Source organism: Colossoma macropomum, unplaced genomic scaffold (genome assembly GCF_904425465.1).
Source record: "Colossoma macropomum unplaced genomic scaffold, Colossoma_macropomum, whole genome shotgun sequence".
Lineage (NCBI taxonomy): Eukaryota > Metazoa > Chordata > Actinopteri > Characiformes > Serrasalmidae > Colossoma > Colossoma macropomum.
In genome coordinates this window covers 23,508-42,685 of record NW_023495973.1, presented here as the reverse complement: position 1 = coordinate 42,685, position 19,178 = coordinate 23,508, and the positions used below count along the sequence as shown (strand labels likewise).

At 36.9% G+C, this 19,178-nt stretch overlaps 1 protein-coding gene across 9 annotated transcripts in view; it reads right to left on the bottom strand.

The window, feature by feature from the left end:
• Positions 1 to 4,398: 4,398 nt before the first annotated feature.
• The window catches only part of LOC118803875 (NACHT, LRR and PYD domains-containing protein 12-like), a 38,039-nt gene continuing 23,259 nt past the window's right edge, over positions 4,399 to 19,178 (bottom strand). For 7 of the 9 annotated variants that reach the window (XM_036564407.1, XM_036564412.1, XM_036564413.1 and 4 more), the window contains 4 exons: positions 17,826 to 17,999; positions 11,657 to 11,830; positions 10,285 to 10,458; positions 4,399 to 6,158 (listed from right to left, as the gene is read on the bottom strand). In XM_036564407.1, coding sequence (XP_036420300.1) covers positions 5,864 to 6,158; positions 10,285 to 10,458; positions 11,657 to 11,830; positions 17,826 to 17,999 — 817 coding nt within the window. In that variant the 3' untranslated portion in view covers positions 4,399 to 5,863. The remainder of the gene's footprint in view (positions 6,159 to 10,284; positions 10,459 to 11,656; positions 11,831 to 17,825; positions 18,000 to 19,178) is intronic. The other 2 variants (XM_036564409.1, XM_036564408.1) reach the window with 2 other exon arrangements.

Below are 19,178 nucleotides of genomic sequence, written 5' to 3'. Positions count from 1 at the left end.
TGGTTTAGATAATACAATAATCATTTTCATATATATATATATATATAATATATATAATTATTGTTTATTTAGTGCGATGGTGTTTAGAAAAACTCCGCCGATACTGAGTTGCTAGCAAAAAGATTTATTACATAGTAAAACAGCATCATATCAAGCACTATAAAGTACCTGAGAGAGGATCCGTGCCAATTCTAAATGTCCTCTCCCGAACAGAATGACCAACAGCATATATATATGGTTCTTGTTGTTGAAACAGGAGACAGAGCATATGGTTCTTTTTAAAATGATCTCATCTATGTGGAACTAAGAAGAAGGGAGAAAGTGAGAGGCCTACTTCCTATGGGTCTTTAAATTGAGGGGCTTTAAATTGAGGGGCCCCCCTGGTTCAAACATTCCTATCCCCTGCACAAACAGAGCACACAGGGAACTCCTAGATACTTGAAACTTATACTCAATGTTAAGAGTGTTTTTATCTTCTTCTATAAAAATGCTCCCTTAAATATACTTCAATATATATACATACATATATATATATATATATATATATATATATATATATACACATATATATATATATATATATATATATCATATATATACACATATAGACATATATACATATATATATACATATACATATATACATACATACATATATATATATATATATATAATATATATATTAAAATGATTATGAACAAACAAAGATGTTCAGTCATGGCCACTGCGTCAGCTCATGTAGAAGGTCATGGCTAGCAAGTTATTTCACATCTTGGGTGTTTGCTTTACAACTAGCTTGTGGCTAGCGGGTTAGGCCATGGCAGAGCCATCATAAAGGACTGTGGCCTGGAAGAGCAGGTTAGGTCATGGCTACACAGTAGGTTACTATGAAAAGAGACACACAAACAATTTATCTTAACGTCACTTTGCCAGTTTAAATGCCTGGTGAGCAAACAAGCTCAGAAATTACAAACCGTTAGGCTAATATTATTAATGTTAAATACTGTCCCAAAGTTGGCCGGTGTGCGTTAACTTAACTCAGTTCACAAATTCAAATTTCCACATTTGAAATTCCGTCCCAGCCTGTTTACGTTTACAAAGCAGTTAAAGCACCGTCACCGGGGGCGGGGTATGATTGGTCGAACTCTTTTCTTTTATTTGTCAGAAGGCTGGACGCTGCTGCCTCTTACTGTCAGATTTGAGTTCTGCACAGCACAAATGAACTCACAGGCGTCACCAGCTTTTTGTGTAGTTTATAGTGCCAAATCGTACCAGCATACTGTGATGTCAAAATGTGTGCCTGCTACACAAAATACATACAGGTTGGCAGGTCTGCACTCTGCAGCCCACCCTCTCACTCCCCCTAGTGATGCATGACACTGCAGTTTAACCAAGTCAGAGCCAAAGCCAGAGTTAATATATTAAAATTATATAACACAGATTCAACCATCCAAAATACAGTATTTCAGTTCATACACAGTTATACACCATTATAACATAACTTTAAGTAGATTATACTGGATTGTAATAAATGAGTTAAAATGAAATACTGATGGACTAAAGATGATTAATGTATGGAGTAATGTTTGTGTTAGAAAGCTGGGATGCTGTTCCATCTTGCATTCCAGCTCTCAGCTAGCAGGTTAGGTGAGGGCTGTGTCATATTTAGGGCTTTAGGTAGCAGGAACTGTGTTAGCCCACTGCTACATCAAAGAGACATGAACGTGTCATAAAATGTATTTAAAGGACTGAAATATGCTAATAAACAAATAAATAACTGAATGAATGAATCTGCATTACTAAAACACCTGAACTGAGCTCTGCACACAACTACACAGAGCGTAGATACACAACAGCAGCTCATCACACACAACTACACAGAGTACAGATACACAACAGCAGCTCATTACACACAACTACACAGAGCGCAGATACACAACAGCAGCTCATCACACACAACTACACAGAGTACAGATACACAACAGCAGCTCATTACACACAACTACACAGAGCGTAGATACACAACAGCAGGTCATCACACACAACTACACAGAGCGTAGATACACAACAGCAGCTCATCACACACAACTACACAGAGCGTAGATACACAACAGCAGCTCATCACACACAACTACACAGAGCGTAGATACACAACAGCAGCTCATCACACACAACTACACAGAGCGCAGATACACAACAGCAGCTCATCACACACAACTACACAGAGCGTTGATACACAACAGCAGCTCATCACACACAATTACACAGAGCATAGATACACAACAGCAGCTCATCACATACAACTACACAGAGCGCAGATACACAACAGCAGCTCATCACACACAACTACACAGTGTAGATACACAACAGCAGCTCATCACACACAACTACACAAAGTGCCGATACAAAACAGCAGCTCATCACACACAACTACACAGAGCGCAGATACACAACAGCAGCTCATCACACACAACTACACAGAGCGCAGATACACAACAGCAGCTTATCACACACAACTACACAGCGTACAGATACACAACAGCAGCTCATTACACACAACTACACAGAGCGCAGATACACAATTACACATAGATACTCATTACACAGATCTACAGACAGTGTAGATACACAACAGCAGCTCATCACACAGAATTATGTTCCAATCTGGCTTTCGCCCATATCACAGTACTGAAACTGCCTTAGTAAAGGTCCTAAATGACATCAGTCTATATTTCAGTTCTGATGCTCTTGGACTTTAGTGCTGCCTGTATCATGGTTGACCACAGTATTCTTGTACACAGCCTGGAAAACTGGGTGGGACTCTCTGACAGTTGATAACTAAATGCATCTTAATGTCCTGTGGCTAAACAAAGACAAAACAGAAGCAATAATATTTTGCCCAAACAAAGAAAAAAATCAAAGTCATTGCTTTTCTAAGTTCTAAGGCTTTAAACCCTAAAAAACAAGTCAAAAACCTCCAAATTGACTCCTAACTCAGCTTCAACAGCCATATCAAATCCACCACAAAGTCAAGCCTATTATCATCTAAGGAACATAACAAAATTCTGAGATTTTATGGATGTCAAAGATTTAGATAAACTCATTCATGCACTTATCTCTTCAGCAGGCTAGATCACTTTAAAGGCCTCCCCAAAAAACATGGACATTACATGGACATGTCCTAATTACATTACTGGTATGCAGGTAATTAAGATCTAAAATAAACCTCAGCAGCCAGTTGTACCAGCTGAATGTAAGTTAGATCATAGCCTAGCTTGAGCCTAAACCGCCACTATGTTCAAGTTTATGAGCTACTAGAATTTAACCAGTTGCACCAAGTAACACAGTTTCGACATAGCTTTAAATTATCACTTAAATTTTACGCTGTAGGAGGTGAAAGTTCTGCCGTAACAATCCGCTAAAATGGCTGATCCATTTGATCAATGGAAAAACTTGCAAGAATGTGAAATATGTCTCGGTTTGCATCGACAGCCACTGCTACAGGATAGATTACACCCGTTTTTATTGACCAGAGAAAGAAAAGATCACAGATCTCCTAGCCACAGATTTGCAACACGACACAGACAAGAATGAAGCCAGGAGTCCTACTTTACCAGTGCGTCTGGCATTGAGTTAATCTGCTACAGGGTCATTCCAAAACCTGGTGGGCATCTGTTCAAATACATAAGTCAACTGCGTGCAGCTCCATCAGTGCTCAAGTCGTGTGTGAGGCTGACCTTATTATCATACAACACATAGCACAGATTATTTTTAAAAATATAATTAACATAACTAACATTACCTTTCTGTCATTCAGCAGATTCAAACAGCGATTACATTAGCTGCAGCTTATGCGTAGTAGTTTACCGCAGTATATCAACACCAGACAAACAGAGTCCTCCTTTAGGTACGTTTAAACTGAAAATAGTGCTTTTGTGTCGTGTTTGATCTACAGTATCATCACTTCTCCGTGTTTTGGAGTGACAGAGCGCTGCTTCAAGTTAGCCAGCTGCTAAAAACAGCTAGCCTGGAAAGCTAGCGCTCTCCCGCTCTCCAATGTCTCACAGCTTCCTCAGTTTATTTTTGTTTAAATCTGGGCTGTAATTTACATGAACCCACTTTTTTCTTTCACTTTCATTATTGGAATGCACCAATACTTAAATATGACTGTCCGAGCGACTGTAACAGCTTAGTTGTGAGTATCAGACGTGATTTAACGCTGCTAAAGCTGGTTAGGATGTCCGGAAAGAGGTGAGTTCACTGTAGGTCAGTACAGTTACACCACTGACCTCGTCACTCACACTCGGTCACATGAGAGCGGATCGCCCGTCGCTCCACTCAAACAGGGAATGATAACTCCGCGTTTCAGCCGATGCTAAAGACTCATCTTACTCGTGGCCCCCTCCCTCTCTAATCATGTCGAAAAACTCGGAAGTGCGCCCTCTCCTGGCGACAATGGAATTGTGTTGCTTTCCTTCCAGTAGAAAACGCCACCAAGGCTTTCGCTGAACGTGGAAATGTGAGAATGGTGTATTATATCGGACATGCCTTATCGCTCTATCGAGGAAAAGTTATATCGCGATAATTATCATTATCGTTTTATCGCCCAGCCCTACTACTGACATACTTTAAGCAAAGTAGCCCATGAAGAGAGAAACTTCACTGCGTGTGGAGATCATGCGTGTAATGTTGCCTGTTCATGTAGGGTAGCGTTACTGATTGGCTGCAGAGTGAAAACGTCATTCTATGCGACAGTGTTTTGATCTGCAATCACTTCACACTCTACTAGTTAAGATGTACCATAAACGTCTGTGGTGCAACCAAAATTCTGTGTCACTAGTTTTGAACTAACTGCTCTCAATGTAAGGTTTAGGATGGACTTTACACCCCAAATTACGTTCAGCTGGTGCAACCGACTGCAGATCAGTAGAGTTCAATCACTTAACAGTGCCTAGAACCGGGACTACACACTGAGGGAGCATTTAACCATTATGCTGCCGTTAACTGGAACAAACTTCCTGAAGCTGTGAGATGTGCTCAGATTGTTAGCGTTTTAAAAATAGACTGAAAATGTATCTGTGCAACATTTCACACAAACTAAGTTTCTGTTAGCACTTTATTCTGCACTTTATATATTTAGTTATTTTATTTTTATGCTTTTTTTTACATTGTTTTATTTCCATTTTTAATGCTTTAATAATGTAAAGCACTTTGAATTGCCTCTGTGTAAGAAATGTGTTATATTAATACATTTGCCTTTGCCTTAAAATCTGCAGTGCAGTATGTAGTATTGTTGCAGTTTTTAATACTGCAGTACAAACACAGTAAAACTGACACAGTACAGAAGTAGTGTTACTGGTTTAATAAAAACAGCAGTCTAGAGCGCAGCAGGATACTACTGTAAATTCTAGTACTGTAGTACTGTATTTGTTTTATTTGTGTAATAAATGAAGTAAAACGGAATTACTGGATGGAATTACTTTGGTATTAAAAAAAATGATGTACATTATCCAGTAATACAGCTTTTAGTTTTTTTTTAGTGTGTCCATTTTACTACACCTGCATTTAATACAGTGCAGTAACTGCAGTTTTACTAAAACGCTACAGCCCTGATATTACAATTTGGGGAATATTTTAAGACTTCTGTGTTCAAACACCCTCAATCAAGAGAATTTCACTGAAATTTTTGACCTTTCTTGTACACAACTATACACACATGGGCAAGACAGATTCCGGTGCTTCAGTCACAACGCAAAAGACAGGAAGCTGGATATAAATGTACCTGCCGATTTATCAGGTCAGCTACATTTGTGGTCATTTTACCAGACATACTGCATTGTATTATTGCGCCTGTAACAATTCACTATACCATATCTATAACTCTCGATATATAAATAACAGTAACAATAATAATGATAATTATTATTATTATTGACTCCAACACACACACACACACACACACACACACACACAGCTTTCTGTACCTGAGCATCTCCAGTCTATAGTGTGGATCCTCCAGTCTAGCAGAGAGCAGCTTCACTCCTGTATCTCCTGGGTGGTTGTAGGTCAGATCCAGTTCTTTCAGATGTGAGGGGTTTGCACTCAGAGCAGAAGCCAGAGAAGAACAGCCTACCTCTGTAATCATACAACCAGATAACCTGCAGAGAAGAGGGGAAAAGATCGAGACAAGTAAGAGACGTGGCATTTAAAGTTATATACAAAAGTTCAGGCACTGATCAAATTACACAAGAAGGGTCTGGCTGCAGGCATGCACTCTCAGCCTGACATGCATGGCCAGCCTACTAATGACAGTGTTTTTGTCACTTTTTTGAGAAAAAACAGTGAACCACTTACTGTTGGACAACAAGAGTTACACTAAACATTCACTGATAATGATAAGGTAAATAAAATCTGGGTGTTACACATAAACACACTGACATCAAATAGACAAAATAATAAATTTCACCCAATAGCTTCTCAAAAAGAACTAAACCAAAAAACTATTTAAAAAACGACTGTCCTTCTGGTGGATCTCAAGATAAAGAAAAAACATACTCAGTTGGTATTTATAGCTAATGATAAAGGGGAATTTTTTTCTTCATTTAATTGTGTTAGTCTTCATAAATCTGACCAATTCAAAGTGTTTGTAAATTGTTTTTAAATGTAAGATCATCCAGTTGCATAAGCAGAAAGTCAAAAGAAAAAAATGAAAAATCCAGAGGTTCCAAAACTGAAGTTAAAAACATTATTAAAAATTACAGACAAAATTAGAATCCTAGCAACTGTGCAAGACCTGGTAGACAACCAAAAAAAACAAAAAAAAAAAAAACAGAACTTTCATCTTTGACAGAAAAGAAAAAAAACAAGCACCACTCTTGCTTCAGATCTAAAAACATCCCCAAGTGTTTCTGTGCATCCTTCCTCTGTCAGAAGACAACTCAGTAATATGGATCTGAAAGGATGTGGAGCTGACAAGATGCTCTTACTGAGAAATTAAATCTGCACTCAAACACTGAAACTGGACATTTGAGATATCAGAAGGCAGTATATGCACCGATAAAGCACTATATTCAAATTACATTATACAAAACTCTCTAAAAACATCTGATTAGGAAGAAATTCTTTCTGCAACAAGATAACAACCCCAAGCACACTGCTGAATAGATCAAGATGTATTAATCATATAAAGAACCTGTTGATGTTTTCAGAAAAATGGACTTTAACAGCACTGAATGTGCTTAAGATTATAAGCAGAAAATACAATCATTGTCTAAGACTGAACTTTGTAGGAATGTAAAAATATCTCTGCAGTTTTCTCTGAAACACAAAGCAAGTCTTCCCAACAGATTGGTAGCTGTAATAGACCATTCTCACATTTCCATGTTTGTTAATTTGGAAGAGTAAATAGTAGCGTTTAAAGGCTTCCGGTCATGCTGTACATAATGGCTGATATTTCTCAAAGTCCTTGCTGCATTTCTGCATGTACCAATAATTCAACTAAACATCCTCACCTGTGTTTCCATTCAATTAAGTTTAAACTGTTCAGCTTAAGCTGAAAAGCTCCACTCATCATATGTCACTTTTAACGGGGTAACCAATCCAAAAAGGAGGTAAAACAGAACAGAAGCGCGCCCATGGGCTGTATAGTAGGACAGATTTACTCACAGTTCCAACATAAGTATTTATTCATAGGCATATTTACAGTCCTGGAGATTGTCATCACAGAGGTTTGATTAAAAACCTTGACTTTTCACCACTCTAGCTTGGTGATTAATTTTGGCTCTGTCTGAATGCAGCTGCTTTGACACAGAGATGCTCTTTCAAACACTGTGGTAAGTACAAGTACTTAAATACTTAAATAAGTACTGTACTTAAGTACTTTTTAAGGTATCTGTGGTTTACTTGAGTATTTCTGTCACTTTATACCTTTAATTTTTACTCACTACATTTCAAAAGAAAAATCTGTACTATTTACTCACTACATTTTCAAAACAGACTCGTTTCTTTAGTTTTAACAATCTATGAATCTATTTTATCTTTCTATCTATTATTTATGTATTTTTAATTAGCCAATGACATGAAAGCATCTAATGCAGCATAAATCAGCTCCATACTGGATGTGACACGGGGAGGGGGGTTTGTAGAGTGAACCAGTGTTTGGCTACTTCCACAAAAACGTTCATAAAAACCCACTTGGCCCTGGCTGTACTTAGAGGAATTGTTTGATCTGGTGTTTAGTATTGACTGCTAAAATAAAAATGAACATGTTTTTTTTCTTAGTAGAGATTCCATCAATGTCTATATCAAATTCTTGTCAAGGAAATCAAAACATGTAAATGTGTTTGGCTGCTCTGGACGAGTGCATTTTTGTGGGTGATGCCTGCAGTTCTAGTTTAAACCATTATGTACGCTCAGTTTGATGGATGTTTACCTCCAACCCCCAATAACAACTATGCTCCTGTTAACCACACTCCAAAGAAAGGGAGGCTAAAAACCAGCAACCCTCCATTGCAGCTCTGTTAAATGGTGCAGGCGGAAGTTCCATAAAACTACTATTTACAGATGGATGCCACAATGAAGTGACAGAGGCAAAGGATGGACACTTCTGTGGCAAAGGGTGAAGCTTTGGTGTACTCGCTGTTAAATAAGGGTTTTCTGTCCTTTTCCTAAATCTTAAGAATGACTAAGTCATACTTAACCGTTTGGACTGGATATTTCATGAAAAAGTGTGATGTCTGACACAGAACTGACAGTAGAGAACTCCAGAAAAAATAATATCCATTTTTGTGTAATTTGGTTTGCATAATTCTTACATTCTTAACATTAAATACTTCAGTTATAGTTCAGTATATGTTATCAAAAGGTGCGGTTAGGCATGCTGCAGCAACCAGATCAACTCCTCTTATTATTTTTGCCAAAACAATTATGATCATTAACAATTGCAATAATAATAATAATTTCAATTATTAACAAAAAATATTATTACTGTTATTATTGTTGTTATTATTATTATTATTATTATTATTAGATTATTGTTACTTCATTCATACATTCTTCTTATTACATCTTTTCTTGTCATTATTATTAGCTTGTTGTTGTTATTAATTTATTTAAATGTAAGTATGACTGGAAAAGCTCAAAATGCTCTAGAGCCCTAAAAATAACTGAAGCAAATCCAATGGAACAAAAATATATAACCACAAACACTAGTGGTTAAATATCACTAAGCCAAATTAAATGAATGAAATGAAAAATTATTTGAAATAAGTAAATAAAATTAGAAAAACACAAACAAGTAAATATTATTTGCTATGCGTGCTAGTTTGTTAACTTGGCTATAATAGTCAGAAAACATAAAATATGTTGGAAACATGTTTACAAGGGATCCACTAACAGCACAGTGGGTTTCAATGAATTGGTGCATTAATACAGAACTTCGTTGATGTGTGTGGTCATATATGTGCAGGACTGGTGTTAGGTCATGCGCACGGCCACTTTGCCAAGACTGTGCCCATTACAAAATGTTTAAAACAGGAATTTCAGGCATCCCTTTGTATTAGGTGTATTATAGAGAATTGTTGTATGTTTTGGGAAGATCAGTTCACAGACAGATCTCCTGCCTGTGACTTCTTTTTTACAGCTGCCTGGATGAACAGTATCTTACAGTGGCTTTGAAAGTGGTTTAGCCAATCAGATTTCTGTCGTTAGACATTCCATTAATTCTATTAATTATACAACGTTCTGTGCATAAGTTATTCACATTAAGTAGCCACACATCTTTATGTCAGTGACTGAAATATAAAATGTAATGTAATGTAAAATATTGTTTTGCATGTGCATTTGGGCAGGTCTGAGGAGGTGGCAGCGCCAGCGTATTGTTGGACTGGATTTTGAATGTCACTCCTCCATCTTTTATACTCAGTTTTGGAAAGTCTTGTTTATTTAATAATTTTCTATATTTCTGTATTTCTATACATCCTCCTTTATTGTACAAATGGATGACCTAATACAGAATCTCCTGAGAAATCTGTCCTGAACATCAATAATTTGTACTCAATGTCCATTTTGACAGAAAATCAAATTAATAAAGGGTACTCACTGATTTCTGCACAGTACTGTACAGAAACGCATAGTAATAATGTCATACAACCCTAAAGAGAAATGTTTACAATCTATAAATATATGGATTTTATTTTATGGACAGCATATTTTATGGTAGTATATACTTGCTCATACTCTCTGATATAGCATTGCATATCAAGAATAAATTAATAGAAATCTCACCTGAGTATCTCCAGTTTACAGTGTGGACTCATCAGTCCAGCAGAGAGCAGCTCTGTTCCTGAATCCTGAAGGTCATTTTTGCCGAGGTCCAGCTCTTTCAGGGAGGAGTTTATCAGCTGTAATACTGATCCCAGAATTTCACAGGATTTCTCCCCCAGATTACAGGAATCTAGTCTGCAAAGGAAGAATACATGCAGTATCTCACAATTCAGTGCATAATTTGCATATTTATAGCTTACTAGGATGGTTCCACTAAAAGAAAAGAGGAGAAAGAATCCAACAGTGTGTTTCCTTTTCTCAAAAAGTGGTTCAGGCTTGCTTACAATAAAAACAGAATTACAGTCAGCAACTGTTTAACTCATGCTTTTATCTTTGTTACCATGCATATTAGACAAAAAAAGTTTATTTAGAGAAATATTTTACATAATAAAGACACAGCAGTTCACTAGACCTATGTAGCTTCCTACTTTATTAGTCTATATTTTAGTTTCCCCGAAGTCTGTTTGGGATTTGGGACTTTCCTCCAAGACACAGTATAGAGGGTTAATAACTTATTAACAGCTAAAGAAGAATTTCTATAAGTAATAAAAAAAAAAAATTCTGCTTTTATAACTTGCACTTTAACCAACATTATTAAGAAGTGACAGTGGAATCAATCAATGTCATTTCTAGTTTCAATAGGTGGATATTTTGTTGAAGCAGTCACATGAAAACTATGACTTGCTTCATAAAATATTTTCCTGGAATTTTTGCTGCAAATTTCAAATGTCCTTGTTTTTTTTAACAGATGCAATACACTGTGTATGTACAACACTGCTTGTTTAACATAGTATTGCCATGATATGGAAACAAAATAATTACATTAACATCTCCTAAGGGTGGTAGCACAAAAGGGCATTATTGTAGCATAACTATTTTCCAAGACTCAAGTCAAGATAAGTCAAGATTTCCAAGACTTATAAAACAAACTAAAACATTGCTATGTAATAACATATACGGCTGATCATGCTCCTAATGCTATGACTGTATCTGGTGCTCTGTGTAAACAAAATTAAAAAGTTGATGAGAAAACTGAATTACACTATGCCTTGTGTTGTTTTAGTAGTTGTGTTGGTCATTTACTAATCTCTGCATCAGACTTATGACTGCAGCCAATATTCAAACACAGTCATGTTGGGATGGATACTCTTATTTCGCTTAGTCTATTTCGCTATTTTACCCTCATGCTTCATTTTCATACACTTAGATCTTTTAATCTAGGAATTTTCTTTTAATCATGTAATTTTGTATGATTCTTTAAATTCACTAAAACATCATTTTGATGTAAAAAGATGTGCTGGTGAAGCACTGAATATCAAGAATGAAATCTCACCTGAGTATCTCCAGTTTACAGTGTGGACTCATCAGTCCAGCAGAGAGCAGCTCTGTTCCTGAATCCTGAAGGTCATTCTTGCCGAGGTCCAGCTCTTTCAGGGAGGAGTTTATCAGCTGTAAAGCTGATCCTAGATTTTCACAAGATGATCTCCCAATATTACATGAAGATAGTCTGCAAAGAGTGAACAAATATCTTATAAAAGGAAATTAGAAAATGTATGTATATCATAATGTTAGACATAACAGCTACAAATTAGCTTGCATATTTATAGCTTACTGAAGTGCTTCCACTGAGTGTCAAGAGGATAAATACATTTAATAAATAATGTATTTAAATAAAGCCACTTACAGCCACCCACCACTGATCTCTCTGCTGTCAGCTCAACCCCCCACCTACCTGCACACTCTAGCACCCAGCCCCCCTGCTCCAATATGTGCCTTACAACAGCCCAGGTGAGAAAGGAGCTCAGAAAGATCAAAGTGAGGAAAGCTGCGGGTCCGAATGGCATCAGCGCCAGGCTCCTTAAGTCCTGTGCAGATCAGCTGTGTGGGATAGTTGAACACATGTTCAACATGAGCCTGAACCTTGGGAAGGTACCACAACTGTGGAAAACATCATGTGTGGTACCGGTGCCAAAGACGCAGCAACCAAAGGACCTCAGCAGTTGCAGGCTGATGGCACTGACGTCACATCTGATGAAGATGCTAGAGAGGCTGGTCCTTGTATATCTCTGATAAGCTCTTTTATGGACCCACTCCAGTTTGCCTATAAACCTGGCATTGGAGTGGATGACGCGGTCATCTACCTCCTACACAGAGCTCTTTCTCACCTGGAGAAGCCTGGGAGCACTGTAAGAATCATGTTCTTTGATTTCTCCAGTGCTTTTAACACCATACAGCCTAGGCTCCTGAGGAACAAGCTGGAGAACACCGGATTGTATCACCACCTATCAAACTGGATTGTGGATTATCTCACCAACCAACCATAGTATGTGAGGGCACGGGACAGTGTGTCTGACATGGTGTTCAACAGCACAGGGGCCCCGCAGAGTACAGTCCTGGCACCATTCCTCTTCTCCCTGTACACTGCAGACCTCATGTACAGCTCACCAAACTGCCATCTACAGAAGTTCTCTGATGACTCAGCAATCATCGGACTCATTACAGATGAGGACGACAGAGAGTACAGACAACTGACCCAGGACTTTGTGGACTGGTGTCTGAGGAATCATCTCCTGATCAACGCGGGGAAAACCAAAGAGATGGCGGTGGACTTCCGCAGACACAGTGAACATCCAGGGAAGGGACATTGAGAGGGTGGACTCTTATAAGTACCTGGGTTTCGCAGGTCCTTCCTGCTGCTGTTAGACTGTACAACCACCACTGGTCCCATTAGAACCCCTTCCACCCCCCCACTAGACCTCACAAACCTACAGAACATACTGTGAATTTATCACCTTTTCCTGTGTGCAATATAATCAACACTCTATGTACAATATATTTTTAAAAATATCTCCATAGTGTAAATACTCTTGAGCTTTCTATTTATAATTGTTTATAATTTCCCCATTGTGGGACTAATAAAGGATTATCTTATCTTAAATAATAAAGTCAGCAGCGTGTTTCATTTTCTCACAAAGTGATTTAAGCTTGCTTGAGGTACTGGTTTATATTACACATGGGGATTTATTATGGGTGTAACAGATCACAAATCTCACGGATCGGATCATTTCACAGGTTTTGAGTCAAGGATCGGATTGTTTTTCAGAACATTACGAAAACTTAAAGCATGGAACATTTGCCCATGGTCCCAAATGCAAACAACACAAAATTTTTAATAAAATCATCAGAATAAAATAATAAATACTCATTTGTTACATTGAAGTTCAGTTTGAGGCCTGATGATAACCTCTTTCCAGCACGTTCTGTAACGATTTTCAAAGCTTTGTCAGTTGAATTGGATCTGGCCATTCACAATGAAGATTCAACTATTCGTTCACATTTTTTCCGCATTTAGATAATCAAATGTTAAAAAAAGAGAGAGAGAAAGAGTGTGTTGGTGGGGGGCAGTTTGGGAGGGGAAACAGAGAAATCAACAGAGAGAGCAAGAGCTCCAGCATGAACTCGAGCGCGAGTCAGCTGTGTGAAGCTTCAAAACTTAGACTTCTATAAATGGTACATATGATACTGACACACATTAATAGCCCTCCTGTGTGAGACTGTGTATTTTTCCATTAATTATTTTGTGTTTTGGCAATTGATCCGCAGGTCACGTTCTAATCATCAAGTTCTAAATGAGTGTTTTCATGAAATGGTAAAATGTCTCACTTTCAACATCTGATATATGTTCTATGTTCTATTGTAATGTATGGGTCTATACGATTTGCAATTCACTGCATTCTGTTTTTATGTACATTTATTTACATTTTGCACAGTGTCCCAACTTTTTTGAAAGCGGGGTTGTACATTTTAAAAACAGCACTTAATAATACTTACAGTGGTGCTTGAAAGTTTGTGAACTTTAGAATTTTCTATATTTCTGCATAAATTTGACCTAAAACTTTTTGTCATAATAGTAGATACAGAGATCCAAATTAAACAAAAGAGACAGAACTATTAGACTTGTTCATTTATTTATTAAGGAAAATGATCCAATATCACATATCTGTGAGTGTCAAAAGTATGTGAACCTTTCCTTTCAGTATCTGGTGTGACCCCCTTGTGCAGCAATAACTGCAACTAAATGTTTCCAGTAACTGTTGATTAGACCTGCACATTGGCTTGGTTTAGCCCATTCCTCCATATAGAACAGCGCCAACGCTGTTATGTTGGTGGGATTCCTCCCATGAACTGCTGCTTCAGGTCCTTCCACAACATTTCTATAGAATTAAGGTGAGGACTTTGACTTGGCCAATCCAAAACTTTAACTTTATTCTTCTTTAACTATTCTTTGGTAGAACAACTTGGGTGCTTGAGGTCATGTGTCCTCATGTTCAGCTCATGGACAGATGTCCTGACATTTTCTTCAGAATTTGCTGGTATAATTCATTAGTGAGTTCATTGCTCCATCAATGATGGCAAGTTGTCCTGGCCCAGAAGCAGCAAAACAGGCTCAAACCATGACACGACCCCCACCATGTTCCATAGATGGGATTAGTTTTTATGCTGGAATGCAGTGTTACGTGTAACGCTTCTCATTTAAACCAAAAAGATCGATTTTGGTCTCATCCGTCTACAAAAGCTTCTGGCTTGTCCATGTGATCTTTAGCACACAGGCAGCATGTTCTTTTTGGAGAGCAGCAGCTTTCTCCTTGCAGTCCTGCCATGCACACCATTGTTGTTTAACAGTGTGAGGCAGGCCTTTAGTTGATTAGATGTTACTTTCAGCTCCTTTTTGACCTCGCGGACTATTACACCCCTTGCTCTTGGTGTGATCTTCGTTGACCACTCTTGGGGAGCATCACAATGGTCTTGAATTTTCTCTATTTGTACACAATCTGTCTGACTGTGGACTGGTGGAGTCCAAACTCTTTAGAGATGGTTTTGTAACCTTTTTCAGCCTGATGAATATCAAAACTCAAAATCTCCTTTGTTTGTGCCACTTCCACAAACGTGTTGTGAGGATCAGACTGTGATAGATCCCTGTTCTTTAAGTAAAACAGGGTGGTCACTCACACCTGATTGCCATCCTGTTGATTGAAAACACCTGGCTCTAATTTCACCTTCAAGTTACCTACTATTTCTAAAGGTTTGCATACTTTTGCTACTCACAGATATGTAATATTGGATAATTTTCCTCAATAAAAAAATTATCAAGTCTAATATTTTTGTTTCATTTGTTTAATTTGCTTCTCTTTATCTTATATTAGAATATGTGTGAAAATCTGAAGTTTTAGGTGAAAGTTATGCAGAAATAAAGAAAATTCTAAATGGTTCACAAACTTTCAAACACCACTGTATAGAAGCACACTACCCATCTCTACAACAAAATGAAAATGTACTTACTCCACCCAAACTGAATGTCAGTCAGATATTTTATGCATTCTATTTATTCTTTTATTTACTTATTTATTTATTTAATTAATTATTTGAGTTCATGCAATATCCCCACAACGTCATCACACTGATAAATTACAGCATACTTTTTGTGCACTTTCTTGTCTGGTAAAGTCTGGTATTTAACTCATCCTAGAATCACAGATCATGACATTTTATGATTTATTCTGCTTCTGATTCTTCAGTAACGCTTTACATTAAGGGTTGCAACTTAAAGAGTGTTTAATATTTATATATTAATAACTCATTAACAACTCATTATTTATATATTAATAAGATGTCCATTAAGCATTAGGTATTATGAGTTACTGATTATGTAATTAAAAATTAGTCATTTACACTGTTAATTAATAGTAAATAAACTATGAACCAATGACTAATGACTAAACTATCAGGTAACAGTTACTAATGACTTAATAGGTAATGAATATTTCATGAGCAGTTAATATATAAATATTTAATTACTTATTTGAATTACATATTAGCAAATAATTATGCATTAATGTGCGATCCTTCATGTAAAGTGTGACTGATTTTACTTTATGGCTATTTTGGCTGATTTTCATGAGCCATAAGTTTGTTTGTTTGTTTGCTTGTTTTTCACTTTTTTTATTGCTTTGGATGCAAAAAAACAAAAAAAAGACACTAACACTGGTTATTTGCTTGAAGCTCATACTTTTTTGGTGAACTGAAACACTGAAATGGAATGATGAGCTAGTGGGAAGAAATGACAATGTTTAGAGGAGTAACCCATAAACTGTCACAGAAAACCTAGTCATGAACTCCATACATATGAAGTAAAATACCTGATGTAAGAATGCGTTCTTTTTTTAACAGCCAGCCTGGCAGAAATGCATATCCTATTATGTTTTAGGCTTTAAGTTAAATGATTTACTAGAAAATTCACTAAAACTGCAAAATACAAAAATGCACCCAGGTTACTTGCATAATTACAAGCACTGAATGGTAGCGTTTAAGCTAGAATTGCTGCTTGATATTAGCCTCAGCACAGGAAAATGAATGTAAACTACTTACAAAGTGAAAGCTTCAGAGTTAATGCTCTTTCAAAATAAGTGATGGCTCCAAACTTTCACTTTTAATTGACTAAGATTTTGACATGGCTGCCACACGTTCACTTATGTACTGTTTCTCTATATTTTTTCACCATTGCCGTCAGTTATATGATATTACACAATGACGCATCAACTGTCTGATTCACATTTCGTAGTCACAATGGGTCATATATTTTTTACAGACCACAGGTGGGTGAAATAGCCAATTTAAAAAAATCACTACAGACCCACTCATACCAGCACAGCATATACTAACATACCACCAACACATCAATGTCACTGCAGTGCTGAGAATGATCCACCAAATAATATCTGCTCTGTGGTGGTTCTGCAAAGATCCTCACCATTGAAGGACAGGGTAAAAGGGGGCAAACAAAGTTTGCAGAGAAATTGTACAACTGCAAAGGGCACTTACATAAGTGGAGCTGACTAACTGGACAATGAGTGTTGAAATGAGGTGGTGTGAGCTCAGGGGAAACATTAATGTGCTCTCTATAGCTGCCCCAGATGCTCTTTAAATATGACAAAAATATTCCAAATGAGGAGTTACAAACCTATTTTTTTTTTTTTTTACAAACCTATTAAGACCCACTGAGAAAGCTGGTAGTTTGGAAAGAAATAATAACAGAGGAAATATTCTGAACTGTGGAGCTGATGTACTGTGTTGTGCTGTGCTATATCAGTCTGTCAATTAAACAGTATTAGCCCATCTACAGCAAAAGAATGGATTCTGGGTTCATAAGAAGTCAGCCCACAATGTGCCAATGTTAACACACTTCTGAGTTCATTGATATTGTTATTGTCTGCCTGTGTCATTTTATTTCTGAAAATCATTTACAAGTCAAGCATCTGTCAGGTGTTATAGCCTATGTAGCATGCATGCATGTGTTCTGGGGATGAGGGTTTGTAGGGAAACTGAAGATAAAGAGTGTATTTCACCTGGCTTCTGCCTAATTTACCTGAGAATTGTGAGTGCACAGTTTGTGCTTTCACAGCCTAACTTTTTTACATTCAGGAATGAATTTACAGAAAGCTCACCTGAGTATCTCCAGTACACAGTTTGAACTCTTCAGTGCAGCAGTGAGCAGCTTCCCTTCTGAGTCCTTCAGGCCAGTGTTACTGAGGTCCAGTGCTTTCAGGAGTGAGTTGGTTGATTTCAGAGCAGAGCAGAGAGTTTCACAGGAGTGCGTGGTAAGTTTACACCCAGCTAGTCTACAAGACAAACATGTACAGTTCAAACAAAGACTGTGGAATTCAAGCTCACATAAATCAGGAATAATGTCATTTCTGAGTAAAATAGCACTTTGTATGTTGCGGGTTCTATTATATTCACTCAGAAAGTAATGGGCTCAATCTGAATATTTGTTCTGTGTGAATATTCCCATTTGCACATCTTTTTTCCACATTTTGTTTTTTCTCTCTTTTTTAGACAGAAAATGAGAGAAATGATTAGTAGACACTCCATATCAGCCTTTATATTGGCTTCACAGAATATATTTGCAATCTACTGTGTTATGGTAAAATGGATGTCACAGTATCCATGGCCAGAGTTTTATTCTAGTTTCTAGTAATCTTTGTTTTGCTCATTTACATATTCCTGTGTTTTTCATTTCTGCGTGTACATTAATTCCCATATGCTCAACCAGACTTTAAAAACAAAACATGTGCATGGATCATGCCTCTTCACCCATCATTGTCACTACTTTACATTTCTTGTGTTTCTAAAATGCAGCACACTAAATGCCCATGTTATTACTTCTATAACGCTTTATGATGTTACTTTTATAAATCGTTCTGTATAAACCATTTAAATCTGTGGATTAAGTCTCTGGACACTACCGCTTGTAAGAATACTAATGTTACTCTTGTTATTATTAATATTATGTTAATCATCATAATAGTATAATAATAAATATAAATAATAATAAATACAAATAATACCAAATACAAATAGATGTTGTCCTTACAGTAAACACAAATAGCAGAGTCTTTAAACAACATTGGTGTGGCAAAATCACAACTGCATCAAAAATTTGCCATCTTTTGCCATCTTTAGTGGATAGCACTGTCGATTAAAACTAAGTATTTTAATTTATTCTAGGACTTGTGATTTTACTGAGAACAGAAAGCTCTGTATAAGAATTTGAATTTATTGGAGGCTTGTGCACAGACATTTTGGAGAGCAGGGCAAAAAAACATGAACATGATTTAAACTTAACTAAACTTACAGCATATTAAGTGTTAAGTGTTCTTCCAATGTCAGCAAAAATACTAACACTGCACTGCTATCAATAATGTGTGTTTTTACCACGTTCTCTTACATAAAATCATTACACACTGTGATACTTAAAGCAGCACTGTGTAATATTTTTTTAATGGAAATTGAAAGAA